This window comes from Phascolarctos cinereus, unplaced genomic scaffold, assembly GCF_003287225.1.
Source record: "Phascolarctos cinereus isolate Bilbo 61053 unplaced genomic scaffold, phaCin_HiC Scaffold_726;HRSCAF=1367, whole genome shotgun sequence".
NCBI lineage: Eukaryota > Metazoa > Chordata > Mammalia > Diprotodontia > Phascolarctidae > Phascolarctos > Phascolarctos cinereus.
Genome location: NW_027556098.1, coordinates 298545962 through 298562540, shown reverse-complemented (window position 1 = coordinate 298562540; position 16579 = coordinate 298545962). Strand labels below are relative to the sequence as shown.

Sequence of the window (16579 nt, the reverse complement as noted above, 5' to 3'; positions counted from 1 at the left end):
GAGACCTTGGGGTGTCCCCCAGCAGCATCCCAAGAGTCCTACGCCTTTGCAGAAGGGGTCATGCCTCTCCTAAATTCCTGTGACTTCTACCAGAACTATTTTCTCCTTTTCAGTGAAAATCAGATCCGGAATAGAATTTTCTTTTGCAAGTTCTTCCATCATCTTGTGAGGAATGACATTATACATTAAGGCAAATAAAACAAATGAAAAAATAGCTATTCTGATTTGGGCAAAGAGCTCTAGAAGATATCTGAATGACTGAAAGCCTCAAACATTTTCCCCATCATTACTCAGTGTCAGATTTATATTATCTGTTTCCTAATCTTCTCAAGTAGTTGTTCTTTCTGCCCAGATGGTCTCTAGTGAAAATATCAATTCTGTTAAATCACTGATGTAAATATCAATTCTGTCTTTGCCTTCATTAATTTTAACCCATGCTCTATGCATACCTCTGTCATTACCCAAAGGTATTCCATATGCTTGGTTTCACCTCCCCCACCCCTTTTATCACCTGGGTATATTTTCTTAAGTTATAATACTGCATCCTGCCCTTCTCACTGCCCATCCCCAGTTTAATTATCCCTGCCTTTTAAATAAGATAGGATTATCTAGGAGGCTGTGCTAGAGGATATAGTCCCCAGGGTAGTAGAGGTCAGGAGATCAGGAGCTTGGGAGAAAGGTCTGGGATGAAGATTTAAATTTAGGAATCATTTGGACATAGATGATAATTGAAGACACCAGAGTGAATGAGATTGTTAAGGGAGAATGTAGAGAGAAAAGAAAAGAGGGATGGGGATAGCACCATAGGTTGACCCATTCTAAGAGACCATTAGAAGAAGAAGAACCAGCAAGGAAATAAAGAAACAATTACAAAAAACAAGAGGAGAATCAGGAGAGAGTGTGATCTCTAAAGTCAAATGAGAGTAGAATATTCAGAAGGATGAATTTTTTAAAAGTATCACCAGCTGTATGAATTTAAATTGAGGATGAAGATTAAAAAAAACATCCAGTGAATATGGTAATTAAGAGATCATCAATGACTTTTAGGAGAGTAGTTTTAGTCTGGTGGTAGGCATAGACATTAGATTTCTAGGGGCTGAAGAGAGAGAGGAACAGGGAAAGGAACAAAGCATTTATTTACAAAGCATTAGAGCTATATAGAGCTATTGTGGAGAAATTTTGAGGGGGTAGTGGAGGAAAACTGAAGGAGCTCTTGTCCCATGGCCTTGACTTCTTTATGATATCAGAAGCTAAATAACCTGTTGCTCTAGGCATGGGTATATGGGGTTATGATGAGGTCCTGGAGCAGAGAGGAGAAGAAAGGGAACAGAGCCTGTAAGGAACGTGCTAGAAAGTGAAGAACGGGGTAGAGTTGTTTAATAGCAGTGAATTATTCTGCTGAAGTGATAGTCCAAGAGGAACAGCAAAGGAATTGAAGGGTAGTGTTGGTGGCACTGGTGGTGCTGGTGTTGGTGTTTATCCAAGGTTGCAGATAAGCCTGATGGAAATAGTAAAAAAAAAGTCTGAGGAGCTAGGGATTATATAGTTGGGCTTGATTGATTAAATGGGTAGACCATAAAAGTTAAGGATAGGAATGCAGAGAAATGAAGTCTGAGTTAAGAAAGTAGAGTAGAGTTAGGAGATAAGAGGTCATAATGAGAACAAATTATTCTTACTGTGGATGAGAAGTGGCAAAAAAAAATGGTTTGTTCAAGGACTGGAATTTCAGAGATAAAGGGTCTTGGAAGTGGTATAATTCTATAATATATTAAGATATAATAATATTTCACTGCCAATCACAAATTTTCCATAAATGTATTTCAGTAACTTTCACAAAGGCCAGAATTTCCGTTGCGTTATGAAAATGACAGTACTGTAATGGGAGAAGAGGGGAGGAGGCATGAAGGTATGGCTTGTAGGTTTCTGGCAATGGTAGTATAAAGTTTAGAACTTCTCCTGTCAGATTTCATAGGATGTGCTGATTATCTCTTGTATATTAAGTTAGAAAAATACTATTTTAATTCAGGCTGAAAATCAGTATATGTATTTGAGAAATTATAACTCTTATCTTTAAATGATAGTGAGCATGGTGTAGTAGATATTGAAATGGCTTTAGAGCCAGAAAGTTCTGTGTTTAAGGCCTATCTTTGACACAGATTGGCTCTGTGACTGGGGGGCAAGTAGCTTAACCTTTCATTGCTCTAGGCAACTCTCTAAGACTATAATTTGAAGGAAGGTGCTCCATTACTAGAGGGTGTCTCATCATCTGGGAATTCCCTGTATTGAGGAAATCATAGGTCTAATCTCTATCCTTATTCATAATTTTAATCATATGCTAAGCACAACATATGAAGGTGGTATTTCCCATTACTATAAAATCTCAGACTTCTAAAGGGGGTAAAAAGAAATATACAACTTAAAATGCTGAACATAAGCATTTTGCATTTTAGAATTTGCACTGTAGAGTCCCCAAGCATTTCCTGATATGTCTCTTTCAACTTTAAAGCATAAACCTGTGTCCTTTAAATATTACATGAGCCCTGCTGTGATTTGAAAGGAAAAATAGCATCTAATCTTAAACCATTAAATCTGTGTGTTTATGTGGTTTACTAGTTTTTCTACAAAGGTATGATTCAAGCAAATTTTTCAGGATGAAATTCAGAGGCTAAATGTATAGAAATGCATATATAAACACATGGGGAAATGAACCAAGTATGCTGAGATCAAATATCAAAAGAGCTTCTATTTATTGAATTCATATATTCTTCAAATGATTGGTACTTTTAATGTTATGTGTACATCCTCCATTGTGCGAATTACTTACCCTCCATGCCTTAGTAGACAGGTTTTGCTGTGGCTAAAAATGTTCATGTCTAATGGGCCAACTTTCTGGTGATGTATCATTCTAAACATATCTGGGAAGGTCCAGAATGGATGACAGGTGCAAAGTTCATAGCTAGGTCCCTACTTGAAACCATTCCTGATTGGTAGCCAGAGCTTGGTTACCTATTGTCACTGTCAGAGAATGATTAAGAACCCAAGATCATTGTCACATAATTTATACTTCTGAACCTAAGGAAATTACCCTGGATAGTATAGTAACTTTTATTTTTAACGTGTAATGCTTTCTTCTATACTTGGGTTCTAGTTTGTAGTGACCTTTTGTTCAGTTCCTGAAATAAGGGTTCTATTTAGGTTTATGGGTTGATCTTCAATTTAGTGTGGTGGGTAGAATGCTAGGAATAAAAGTTAGAAGTCCTAGATCTGCTGTTTTCTAGTTATGGGACCACTGGCAAGTCACATCATCTCTGTGCCTCAGTTTATATAGTTGTAAAATGACTGGGTTATATTTAAGAACCTAAGAATTTGTTTTACTTCATTAGACTATTCAGTTCAATACTTTGGCAACAGAGGGGAAAACCAAAAGTATCTTTTACATAGTTATTTTATTAGATCTAGAAAAGGTTCTTCAGTAATTTAGGAAATAAGGCAGAGAGGTAGTGAACAGATCTGAAATTTAATTTTCAGAGTAATCTTTTTTCTTTGTCACTTAGTCTTAGAGAGCTACCTAGAGCACCCAGAGCTAAGTGACTTGCCTAGGGTCATACAGCCACTATGTGTTGGAAGAATTGTGATTGTGCAGATGTGGCTATCTTTTCTACCCAGATAGATCTCAAATCCTCCACACTTAGTAGGCAATTTCCTCAGTTGCTATGGCCAAGAGGTTTATGGCCAATATGGCCAAACAAATAGACAAACAAGGAATGAACATGAATAAACAAAAAAGCAAATGAATAAATTAATGAACAAACAAATAAATAAAGGAAACCCCTCATCTGGCAGCCAACTCTTTAAGAAAAAGCCTTTCTGAATTCATCTAAGCTGTTCCTTTGAAAACACTGTTTGATTTATTATCTTCTCCACTTCAGCTTAGCAAAACCTTCCACTGTTGGTACTCCACTATTAGCACTTATAAGAACATGAGATCACTTTCACACCCTTCTTTCACTTTCTGGATTGGCTGATTAGCAGAGTCAAGAGTCTTTCAAACGTTCAAGAGTGATTTTTTTCAAATGTGGAAAGATTGTTGAAGTTAGGAATATGATGAAACTCAAAAAGTATGGTCTATCAGGAACAACTTAGAAATAAACTTGGATAAAAAAGACCTCGATGAGCAGATTTAAGGGACTTGAAATCCAATGACAAGTGGCTAATGAACTTCATCAAAAGCAGAAAGTCAATTAGAGAATCACTAGGACTACAGAGTGTAAGATGTTTTTCCTGATGAGAAGAGGAAAGTAAATAAAATGAATGAATTTTTTGCCTTATTGTACAATAAAGGACATATGACAGATAGCAAGACATACTAGAGAGCTGGTCTCAGTGTCAGTAAGACCTAGATACAAGCCTTGCTTCTGACTTACTGACTCACTTAACCTATTAAAGTCTCAGGCAATTCTCTAAAAATATGTTTTTTAAAAAATTATTTTATTTTTTTCAGTTTCAAATTCTCCCTCCCAATTCTCTTCCTCTACCCATAGAGAAAACAAAGCAAAACAAAATTCATAAAAAGGACTGAACAGATGAACAACAATCCATAAAGAAAATGAGAAAAAACAAAACTCACTACAAATATGTTTAGTTAAAAATAATGAATTTCCAAAAATCCATCTGGAGATAGATAGAATATTTTATTATGAGTTTTCTGAAACTGTGATTGGTTCCATTGTGCTAATCAGCATTCCTTAGTCTTTCAAAGTTGTATTTTCAGTATTTTTATTGCATATTTTTTCTTCAGGTTCTACTCACTTCTCTCTGCATCAGTTCGTATGTCTTTCCAGGTTTTTCTGCAATCATCCCTTTCATAATTTCTTAGAGCACATTAGTATTTCATCTTTTGCATATACTATAATTTGTTCAGTCATTCCTCAATGAATGGGTACTACTACTTCAGTTTTTCTTTGCTGCCATAAAAGAGCTGCTATAATTGAAAACAATAAGTTACAGAAAGTTGGACACCTGCATCCAAGGAGCTAGACCCTACCTACATTGGCACTACTTTGTACAGGTGAAATGACAAATCTGGACCAGGAAAGGAGAAAAAAACTGCTCAGAAAACTGGCTCAAGTAGTTATAACGGCTCAATATATACAAAGCCTAATAGACAAACTAGATAGACCAATTACTGAAACTGTGTAGACATCTTCCAACTATGAATATTGAGGAAAAGCAGAGTTAGGAACTCTTGATCAATGTATAAGGGAGGCAGATAGGTACAGTGGAAAGAATGCTGAACTCGGAGTCATAGAACCTCAGTTTAAATCTTAACTCTGTTTACTATGTCACTTCTGCGACTTTGAGTAAGCTGCTTAACCTCTGGGGGGTTCATCTCCTTATATGTTAAATGAGCAGAGTGGACTAGCTGACCTGTAAGCCCTCTTCCAGCTCCAGACAGTATGATTCTATCATGACACATGGCCACCGAGCTGGAAGATAGTCAAGTGGCCATAGTCACTGCTATCCATAAGAAGAACTCCAAAAAGGACCTCAGAGTTATAAGCTGATGAACTTCACTTCACAAGTGGGTAAATTGTCAGCATCTTTAACCAAGGATATTACCAATGATTACATTATGAATGATGTAGTACAGGCCAACATATGCAGAATATTCCTCTATGCTCTGGACAATAAGTTTCAATAAGTTCCAGATAGAAACATGATTAAATGGCCTTTGATTTCCTTTCTAAATCTGTTTCAATTCAATTCAAATGAGGTCATGCAAGTTCTTTGAGGGCAGAGACTCTTTCGTATTTGTCTTTGTATCTTCATTGAACACACTGCCTGGCACATAGTAGGTGCTTAATAAAAACTTATTGAATTGATGTCTTCATATAAGACTGGGGAGGTTAAAAATACTAAACTCCCACACAGAGAAAAGCAACAATGTCCCTAAATTTGCCACCTACATCACCAAGGGAACATTCTCTAGGAGCACTCAGTTTGAAGCCAAGTTTTCGGTCATAGCCCTAGTGTTGGGAAGAAAGTGAGGAAAAAAAAAGTCAATGACCCTGTCCTTGAGGCACATGGTTTTAGATTCAGCCCTTGCTCTCTTTTCTTGAAATCGAAGTTGCAAGTTAGGTGAGGCTACTCCTTAATCACAGTCTTATGGATTGCCTTTTGCCTCTAAGAAGAAAAAAGTTGTGGGTGAGAGGTGCAACAACACTGGACAGACTGAAAACACAGCAAGAGAAGGGAGAAAGCAGCAAGTAAGCTATACTGAGGGGGGAAATAGTCACATAATATATGTGTGGTGAGGGAAGAAGGACACACACACAGGGTAGTCTACTGGGGTCATGGATGGTGTTAGGTACACTTTGGGGGAAAGAAAGGCAGGATTTTAGAGGGTTCTTATCTGAATCAAGCAGGACCAGGCTTTGGGGCCAGAGAGCCAGGGGATATTGGACCTGGGGTGTCACTTACGATTCAGGACTAATGCTGATTCATGCTAGAGGGGAAAAGAGGAGGATCCTGGCTACTAGTTGATATTCAAACTTCCTCTCAGGAACAAGGGCCTTAAAGCCCTTACTGGTGACTTGAGGTTTTTTTAAGCTTCCTTGAGGGCTTCTTTGACTTACAGATCTGGAGGCTACTGTATTTCTTACAATTAAATTGAATGTAACTTTGCAAACTTTAAAATGCTATATAAATGTCAGCTACTATTCCTATTATATCTGCAGCATTTATTTGTGAGACTGGTTTTATTTTTTGTCACATATTAAAATGTGATCCAGTCCAACATAACAGGAAAGGTATCGGGACTGGACATACAGTTTCATAACTGCATACATGGAACTCCTAAGGGAGAAAATTCCCTTTACCAGTACACATCAGCACCTTTTGTGCAAATTGCATTCCTATAGAACTTCCCAGAGCTCTGAGAGGTTGTGACTTGTTCAGGGTCACATGAAGATTATGTGTCAGAGATACGACTTAAATCCAAGTTTTCCAGACTCTGAGGTTGGCTTTCTTTCCATTATGCCGCAGTGCTTCTCAAATAAGCATTCTAATGTGATATACAATTATTAAATACCTGCTGTGTGCAAGGCCTATTGTGTCCTAGGTGCTGGCCACACCAAGACAGACTGAAGTACTTATCCTCAAGAAGTGATATTCTACTGGGGGAGAATGAAACCTATGGATGTTTATTTTTAAGCCTTGGCAGGTCATTTCATTGTTATAGGAAGTTCTCAATGAAGAAACTCCTTTTACCAATATAGGCAACTGTTCTACAATTTATAGTCTTAAAGATCTGCCTGTGGCACCAGGAGGTTAATTAACTCTTTGAGGGTCACAAATTTAGTCCTTCCAGGGCTTAAACCTAGGCTATCTTCACTCCCTGCCAACTTCTACCGACTATGCTATGCTGTCTTGAAAATTTGAAGAAGGGAATTCTAACAACAGGGGGATTAGGAGTCATCATTTAAGCCAAGCCTTGAAGGAAGCCAATCCTAAGATTCATGCCATATTTAAAGTGCCTTACAAAGTTTTGTTTTATTGGATTTCTTAACAGTTTGTAAATTTTATACAATTTTCCAGTTGTATAGGACTTTAGTGATCATCTAATCTATAAATGAGGAAACTGAGACTCGCCAAAAGTTCACACTCTTTGTAGGAAGTGTTTAAAAGAATTCACATTTTCTACATTAATGATACAATATTATTTTTAAAATTTCCATATATAGTCAGTTCAGGTAATTATATATATGTATAACACACACACACACACGCATATATATATATATATATATATATATATACACACACATACACACGTATATATATATAATTACTGACTTATAAACTGCCTAACAAGGAACAAAAACATAATTTTTTTTTTTAGTGAGGCAGTTGGGGTTAAGTCACTTGCCCAGGGTCACACAGCTAGTAAGTGTTAAGTGTCTGAGGCTGTATTTGAACTCAGGTCCTCCTGACTCCAAAGCCAGAACTCTATTCACTGTGCCACCTAGCTGCCCTCAAAATTTGAAATTTTCGAGAGAGCATCTAGCTTCCAAAAATATCTTGAGTTACCTAGCTCAAAAGTATTATATCCAAGAATATTGGATTTGGATTTAGAAAATCAGCATTTGAATTATCATTCTGCTGTTTACTACTTGTATGACCTTGGAAAAATCACTTCATCTATATGGGCCTCAGTTTTCTCTTCTATAAAATGAAGGAGAAGGACTAGATGTCCATAGGTTAGTGAGCTAGATGCAGATTTCATGGGAAAAAATACTAAAAGGGATTGTTAAAGTGGTAGTTTGTAAGCATTTAGAAAAGGAAGTGATAATTCATTTCTATTTGTCAGCATGATTCCTTAAAACTCATTTGTGCTAAATTAATCTTACTTCATGTTAGGACAAGATTACTAAACTGGTAGATCAGGTAAATATTAGAAATACAATATACCTGAATTTATCCAAGTCTTATGGTTAGGAAGAAATAGGTAAAGATTAGATGACAAGAAAGTTAAGTGGTTAAGCACAAGATAACTCACTAGACCCCATAAGTGATGATTAATGCAAGCCTGGGGAGTAGTCTATAGTAGAGTGCTATACATTTATGTCACTGGTTCTATTTTGTTCAACATTTTAAATTAACTATTTGAATAAAGGAATCAATGGTATGTTTATTATATTTTAAAGTGAATTATAGATTGAGGAAAAATAAATAGTATACACACACACACACACATATATGATGAAAAAAGTGGCTGAAGCTCGTAAGATGAAATTTAATAGGTAAAGTCTTGCACTTGAGTTCAAAATATCAGTTGCATAAGTACAGAATAGGAAAGACATGGCTAGAGACAGTTTATGTTGAAAAACATCTGAGAATTTTAGCAAATTCTTAGCCCAATATAAATAAGTCAACAGTATGACAGGACAAACAAACAAAAATGCAATTTTGAATTTAGTGTTCAGAATGAGGAAAATAATAGTTCCATTGTCTGCTGTTATGGTCAGACTATATATAGGGTATTGTGTTAAGTTCTGAATGTTACACTTTAGGAAGAATCTTGACAGGTTGGGAGTGAATACAAAGAAGAGTGGTTAGGATAATTAGGGAACTAAAGACATTGTCATGAAGATCCAATCTAGTAACCCTAGGACGTTTAACATCCTGAAGTGACAGTTTAGGTGATATTTAATGACCATTGTCAAGTGTGAAGTTTTCTTATAGAAGAGGAATTTGATCTGCTCTACTTGGTTCCAGAGATGCCAATGAAAGTTACAAAGAAGCACAGTTCACTAGCTTTCATAAAAAGAACCTTGGGAGAGGTAGTCATTGAAGTGGCTTCATGTAGAAGCTTCATGATCATTTATTGAGGACATTGTAGTCCTGACTCATTCCTTAATTTGTGATGGAAGAGTTAATTATTTCTGCTTTTTAAACAGCTTTACTGTAAACTTTTAGAGAGCAGGAAATTATGTCTTTATAAACAAATTATAACACTTAATTTAGGGTCCTGCATCCAGTATGTGCTTTAAAAATAATTGCTTATTGGTAATAGTAGTAGTTTTTCATAGAATGACCAATATGTAATGTTAATATTATAATAGGATTAAAATATAATCTTATTGTATTCAATAATGAGTTTTATTACATGAAAAGATAATTTATCATATTAAAATGATACCATGGTCATTTCCCAAAAGTTGATGATTAAGCATTTATGGCAGGGTAATGGTTTTTAGTCCCTAAAGTTTTAAAGTAAATTTAATATTTTGTACCCAGAGGCAAGCATGCTTATTTCTTATGTATAACAGTTTTTGAGGCCTTTTTGGTTTGAAAATAATTTATTTTGCATATTCCTTTTGGTCTATTTCAATTCAGTCTTTGTGTAATTTAAGATGGAAAAAGCTTCGAAAGCACTTTCTATTTTAAATTCTCTGTTTTCCAAGATTTCATAACTGTATCCCTTATGTTAAAAACATATCCATTCCATAAAACACATGAACACATTCCTAAATTCCTAAATTATATAAGGCATACTTTATTTCTGGCTTTGTAATTATAATGAAAGGGACAAGAATTTCAAAATGAAAAATATACGATATTTTCCAATTAGAAACTAAATGCATTTTTACAAGACACATAAATACTCTAAAGTTCTACTTGCTTACTTCACAAATATGAGAAAAAGCCCATATCTAAAGTTTTCTTTTAGTTATCTAGGGTTTTGGTCTTTGGGTTTTTCCTCATGTGAAAAAGCAGATAAAATTTATCTTTTTCCATTAAGACTCATTCATGAAAAAAAAATGGGCTAACCAACAGGTCACTATTAAATTTTGCGAGAACTGTGCTCTACTCTGCTCTGGTTAAAGTGCTTCTGGAGTCTCCTGTTCAATTCCAGATGTCACATTTGAAGGATGACACTGACAAGCTAGAGTAGGTCCAGGAGGAAAAGGGACCTGGAAACCATGACATGTGAGGAGGATCCATTTAAGGGAAATAAGATTGTTTAGACTGGCAAAAAGATAATTTAATTGAAGAAAGACTAACTATCAGATAATATTAGGTAGAAAGAATAGACTTATTTTTTCTTGGTCCTGCAGAACTAATATTATAGTGTGGTAGATTTGAATAGGATATAAGGGGAAAAAAATTGCTAGAAATGAGAGCCCTCCCAAAGTGGAACAGAATGGCTTTGCTATGTGGAGTTAGCCATCACTTAACATCTTCAAACAGAGGGTGAATAATCACTAGTTAGACATATTGTAGAGAGGATTCCTATTCAAGTATTGATCAGTCTAGAGCAGGGGTGGGAAACTTGTGGCCTATAGGCCACATGTGGCTTCCTAGGTCCTTGGGTGTGGCCTTTTGATTGAGTCCAAGTTTTATAGAACAAGTCCTTTTATTAAGGGGATTTGTTCTGTGAAGTTTGGATTCAGTCTAAGGCCCATGCCTGAGTACCTAGAGGGCCACGTGTGACTAAGTTAAGTTTTAGAGCCAAGTTCTTGTAAAAAGGGATTTTTCTATTTTTAATAAATATACTATGTTGCATGTTGCCCTGAGTAATCTTCTAGAAACATTTAGAACTAATTTTTTTGTGTTGTTTTTACTAAAATTAGAATTGCAAAGTAGTTGTACTGTGTGACTTCTCCTTGAATATACTTTCCTACCCACTCATTTTCTAAATCCTTAGATTAAGCTTTGTGGGAATCTGAATGATCTCAAGATTACACAATTTGGACATCATTGTTTTTAATATTTACTTGGCAGCATGAACTGACATACAAGGACAAATGGTTTTAGAGGTGAAGAAATGTCACTGTTTTAGTAGCTCTCCTTAGGTATATTGTTCTCATAGGAACATTAACATGAAATGATGTTTCCAGGAACTTCCTCTTTAAGTGTGAGACAATAAACATTCTCTTGTGGGTAGACTTTATGGTCAAATGGTCAGGTTTAGGGTAGGAGCTATATCTGGGGAGATGCTAAGAAGACATCTGAGGAGGTAACAGGGAAAATGACAGATGTCCTTTCTTCTTCTCAGTGCAATTAATCCATTAGATTGTCTCCCATGTGTTGAAACTGTTTCTTAGGGGAAAAAAGATGATGTGGGGGTCATAGATTTAGAGCTGGAAGGGACCTTAGATTTATATGGGTTTCTTAAGTGTTTTCCATGCCTCAAGTTCCTTCCTGCCCCAATCGGTACTCCACATTGCAGTCAAAAGAATTTTCCTAAAGTCCAGATCTGACCATGTCATTCAACTTTGCAATAAAATCCAATGACTTACTGTTACCTGTAGAATCAAATATAAACTCTGTTTAAAGCCTTTCACATACTGGACCTCACCTTGCTTTCCAATCTTGTTACATATTACTCTCTTTCATGTATACCACAGTCCAGCCAAACTGGCATTCTTACATATACCCTATAGCAAGAATATATATTGACATATACTATATCTCTATCTATCTATCTATCTATCTATCTATCTATCTATCTATCTATCTATCTACCTATCCATAGATTGATAAATATAGTGTATATACAGACATTTTGAAATAATACTTGATTATAAATGCCTAGGTAGGTCTAGCTAGAAAAAAATCCTATTGAATTGTCAAACTGTCTAATGTAATGTTTTCATGGTGCAGAGATTATTTTTTTAATATGTACTTATGATTTCAGCAACATAGAGAATTTTTGGTGTGGAAACTTCCTCTGCTGCTGCAAATCAACAGCTCATCTATAATTATAGCCTTAGAGAATTGTCCAGGGGGCATTGAGAGGTTAAGGGATTTGCTTATTGTGTGCATCAGAGCAGGACCTGAACTCAGGTCTTTCTGACTACAAGTCATGGTGCCTTGTCATTCATGCATAGCAACTGCATTTTCCAAAGTTGTACTTACAGAGTTGTAACAATTCATTGTGAAAATTTCACTTAGTTAATTATTTGTTCTGTATGATATTAAACAATTTTTTTCCTGAATTTTTTTCCAGGTAGAGTGATTTTTTTTTCTAATTGAATTGATCATCTTAGTTATTTTTCTTTCATATGGACATAGTCTAAGTCTAGCATTGTATCAGGACCATTATATCTAATGTTATGTCAAGAGCAGTGAATATTTTATATAAACTAGCTCTGGAATTAAATGGGTTTTGAGTAGAACCTGTACTATTGTTCTAGCGCTGTTTACTCTTCCTTTTTTTTAGCTTCAGCAATGACCTGTGGTAGCAGTACTTGTGCAGAGGGACCAGTTATGCTCTAGGCTGTATGTTATATTCGAGTCTGATGAAACTGAATTCAAAGCTAGTAGCATTTTGCATTGTCTACTTCATCAGCAATTATAGACTCTCCTGTAATATAGAGTACCAAATCTAAATTCCATTTTGATTTTTCAGGTGATGGAAGTCAAAGGACAGATGATCCACATTCCAGAGTCAAATTCTATTTTGTTTTTGGGATCTCCGTGTGTAGACAAGTTGGATGAACTCATGGGCCGTGGCCTGCATCTCTCAGATATTCCCATCCATGATGCAACTCGTGATGTGATATTGGTTGGGGAGCAGGCCAAAGCCCAGGATGGACTAAAGAAGCGGATGGATAAACTAAAGGCAACATTAGAAAGAACTCACCAGGCTCTAGAAGAAGAGAAAAAGAAAACAGTGGACCTTCTGTTTTCCATTTTCCCTGGAGATGTAGCCCGGCAGTTATGGCAAGGACAACAAGTACAAGCCAGAAAGTTTGATGATGTCACCATGCTCTTCTCTGACATAGTGGGTTTCACAGCTATCTGTGCTCAGTGTACCCCGATGCAAGTAATTAGCATGTTGAATGAGTTATATACCAGATTTGATCACCAATGTGGATTTCTGGACATTTACAAGGTAATTATGACTTTAGTTGCTTACATCTATAATACCCATCCAAAATGATTTATGACAATGCCCATCTCTATGTCAAAATGACTTGTCACAATGATGAAATTTTCAGGTTAGAAAATGTTTTTGACAAAATAGATTTTTGAATGATCAATAGTGCTCTAATTCAGTGATCTTCATGTCAAGTACTATTGCTTAAAAACCCATTCTCACAAATCTACATTTATTGAGTTGATTTCCTGCATTTGTACATGTAAATATGATTTTATTTCCTATTGATATTGTACAGGAATGCAAATTCTTCATAAACTGTCAGTCAGAATTCATTACTGTAAAAAAGAGCAACCTCTGATTTTGCCCAAGTCTGGGCTATTTATAACTCTGTGATGGACCTTTTTTAGAAAGTGGGGGTTTTCCACAACATAAAGTAAGCATTATATAATCTGATTGCTAAAGAAAGAGAAGCTGGAGTCTGCAGCTAAATGCCAGCTAACCTGCAGTTGGCACTTGGAAGGTTAAATAATGATTAGCAACAAATACATTGGAATATTAGAGCAGCATACCCTCTGAATAGCCTACTTGTGCCTGGGTTGTTACTGATGGCAGCAGCAACACTATGAACATGAAAATGAAAATGAAAAATTTTCATAATGTACACTAATCAGCTGTTGATCTGCTAAGGAGGGCTCTTCTTCTCCCTCCCATCAAGTCACATTAGTGCCATGTTGCTTTCATCCCTTCACCTGTCAAATCAATGCTCCCATATTTTTGTGCAGAGAATTTCATGTGGGTTTCTCCCCTTCAGTGACTAATGTTTTGTTTCAGTGGGGGAGGGCAAGTATTTGAGTGGGGATAAATAGTAGGTCTTTTTTCCACCTTTCTGCTTTGCTAATCCACATAGAGGCTTACTTCTTTTTATAGCATTTTTCATGTAAAGCAGCTTTAGATAGAACCCACACTTTGGAGCCTCACACTATGAGCCAGAGAATGTTAGATAAGACATGTTATTGAGTCTCCTTGAGATAAAGCTGTAATGCTTTTTTGGTTTCTTTAGCTCCATTGTAGAGCAAGTCAGCTCTAAAGGTTTCAGCTGGGTCCCTTCTTAGGCATATGCATATTGTGTAAATTATGCATGAGGGAATTGTTATATTATGCAAGAAGAGTTCTTAGAAATTAACTGCAAATCTTTTAGGCTCTATCATTATATAATGTTAGCAGGGCTGCCCAGCTGGTTGATTGAAGCTAAGCAGCTATCTACTACCAGGCTACCCTCCCCATGGCTCAAGGACATTTCCAGTGGGAAGGGTGGTTTATGAGAAAGCTGCCAACATTTCCTCCCACCCTCTCTGGAAATTTAAGGAAGCTAGCTAGTGCTGGCAGGCTCCTCCCTGCCCTCAACCCAGCAAACCTTTATTCTCCTCTTCCTATCCCTCCCCACAAGCATTCAGGTACTCCTAGGGTCTTTGCCTATGAGGGACCCACAGCATTAACAACTCTGCTCTGTGAACCTAAGACTCAGGGGAATGAAAAATAAATCCTTCTTTGAAAAATTGTTAGAGGACCCCTTACTTAACAATAACCTGTCAGTTAGGTTTTGAGGGAGGAAGGAAGGATGAGTCTCCTGAGGCTACCATCACAGCTACAAGGTAAGAGTGTAATTAGAGTTCACTGACATCAGCACCAGATTCCCCAGAGATGAACTAAGGTTTTTCACAAAGCAGATCAGGCTGTTGAAACAACCTTTCTATGAGATGATAGGGTTTTCTTCATACCATGTATTGTGGAAAAGGTAATAGTCATAACAATAATAGTAGCGATCAAGGTCTGAAAGGGAAAATATCAGGGTAGAATATCTACTCTCTCTGTCACAATGGGTTGTGTTTTTCATCTGCTCTCACATTTTAAGAAGGAAAAAAAATGATAATGGACCTAAGAGTCTTTTAAATCTGAATTGCTTAAAGCCTGTCAATAACTATCTGAAATTAATAGATTTTTGAACATACAGTATACTGGACATGTTTGACCAGTGTAGTAAAGTGGAAAACAATGGGTTTAAGTCTTGACTTTGATGCCTAACTTGCTCTGTGACCACGGACAAGTCACGGCTTCATTGGGCCTCAATTTTCTCATCAACAAAGTCAGGATACTAATATTTGCATCATGTGCCATGCAAATTTTTTTCCTATGAAAAGCACTTTGTAAAACTTTAAAACATTGTATGCATACTATATGAGCATGAGTTATTATCATTGTTTTAATCATTGAACCCATGGCAAAGGTAATCATTGTTGGTGTGGTAGGGAATGGCTTAGAGGAGAAGTTCCTTTGAGAATTTACATGTTTAGCACATGTTCCAGGCACTGTGCTAAGTGCTGAGTATGCGAAAACAGGTGAAAATAATCCCTTACGCTCAAGGAGTTGACATTCTAGCGAGGAATGATTAAAGATGATATTAGAATTGAGAAATACAAACTAAAAGATGTAGTTAGAACAGGCCTGCACAACCTGCAGCCTGCCAAAGGATTTTGGGTTGGCCCGTGAAAAATTGTCCTCTACATTTTTTACAGACCATCTAAAATCCTTTGGCAGGCTGCAAGCAGCTGTGGGCATAGGTTGTGCAGGCTTGAGTTAGGAGATGGTATGACCAAAGACAGAAGGGTCAATCAGGAATGAAGAAGAAAAAAGAGTTTAAAAAAATAACATTTATCTGAATTTATCTACATTCAGGGATGTCCTTTTGGGGGTCACATCAAGAAATTCAGCATTGGTCTAATAAATATAGATATTGAAATTTTGAGTAATGCCATTCTCATAATGTCTAGAACTAGATAAAACAAAACAAAACAAAAAAGCCTTGACTATAATCTAGTCTGACCTCCTTGTTTTCTAGATGAGGAAATTACCAGTTGGGGAAGTTCAAAGATTTGCCCAACATCACTTAGGTAATATAAGGCAGAGCTAGGAGTCAAACACAGGTCTTCTGACTTCAAATCCACTTCTCCTTCTATGATAATACCATGGAAATAGGATCATAGGTCTAGAACCAGAAAGGCTTCAGAGGTCATATAGTCTAATCCTGTTATTGTACGGATGAGGAAGTTAAGGCTCAGTAAAGTTAAGTGATTTGCCCAAGATTCCAAAGTTCTGTTCAATTAGGATCATAGAATTAGATTTAGAAGGTAT

At 36.4% G+C, this 16579-nt stretch overlaps 1 protein-coding gene across 1 annotated transcript in view; it reads left to right on the top strand.

Moving 5' to 3' along the window:
- GUCY1A2 (guanylate cyclase 1 soluble subunit alpha 2) overlaps positions 1-16579 on the top strand; it is a 433766-nt gene that overhangs the window by 224214 nt on the left and 192973 nt on the right. Inside the window, 1 exon segment of the mRNA XM_020996105.2 lies at positions 12917-13402. Within this exon segment, the coding sequence (XP_020851764.1) occupies positions 12917-13402 (486 nt within the window).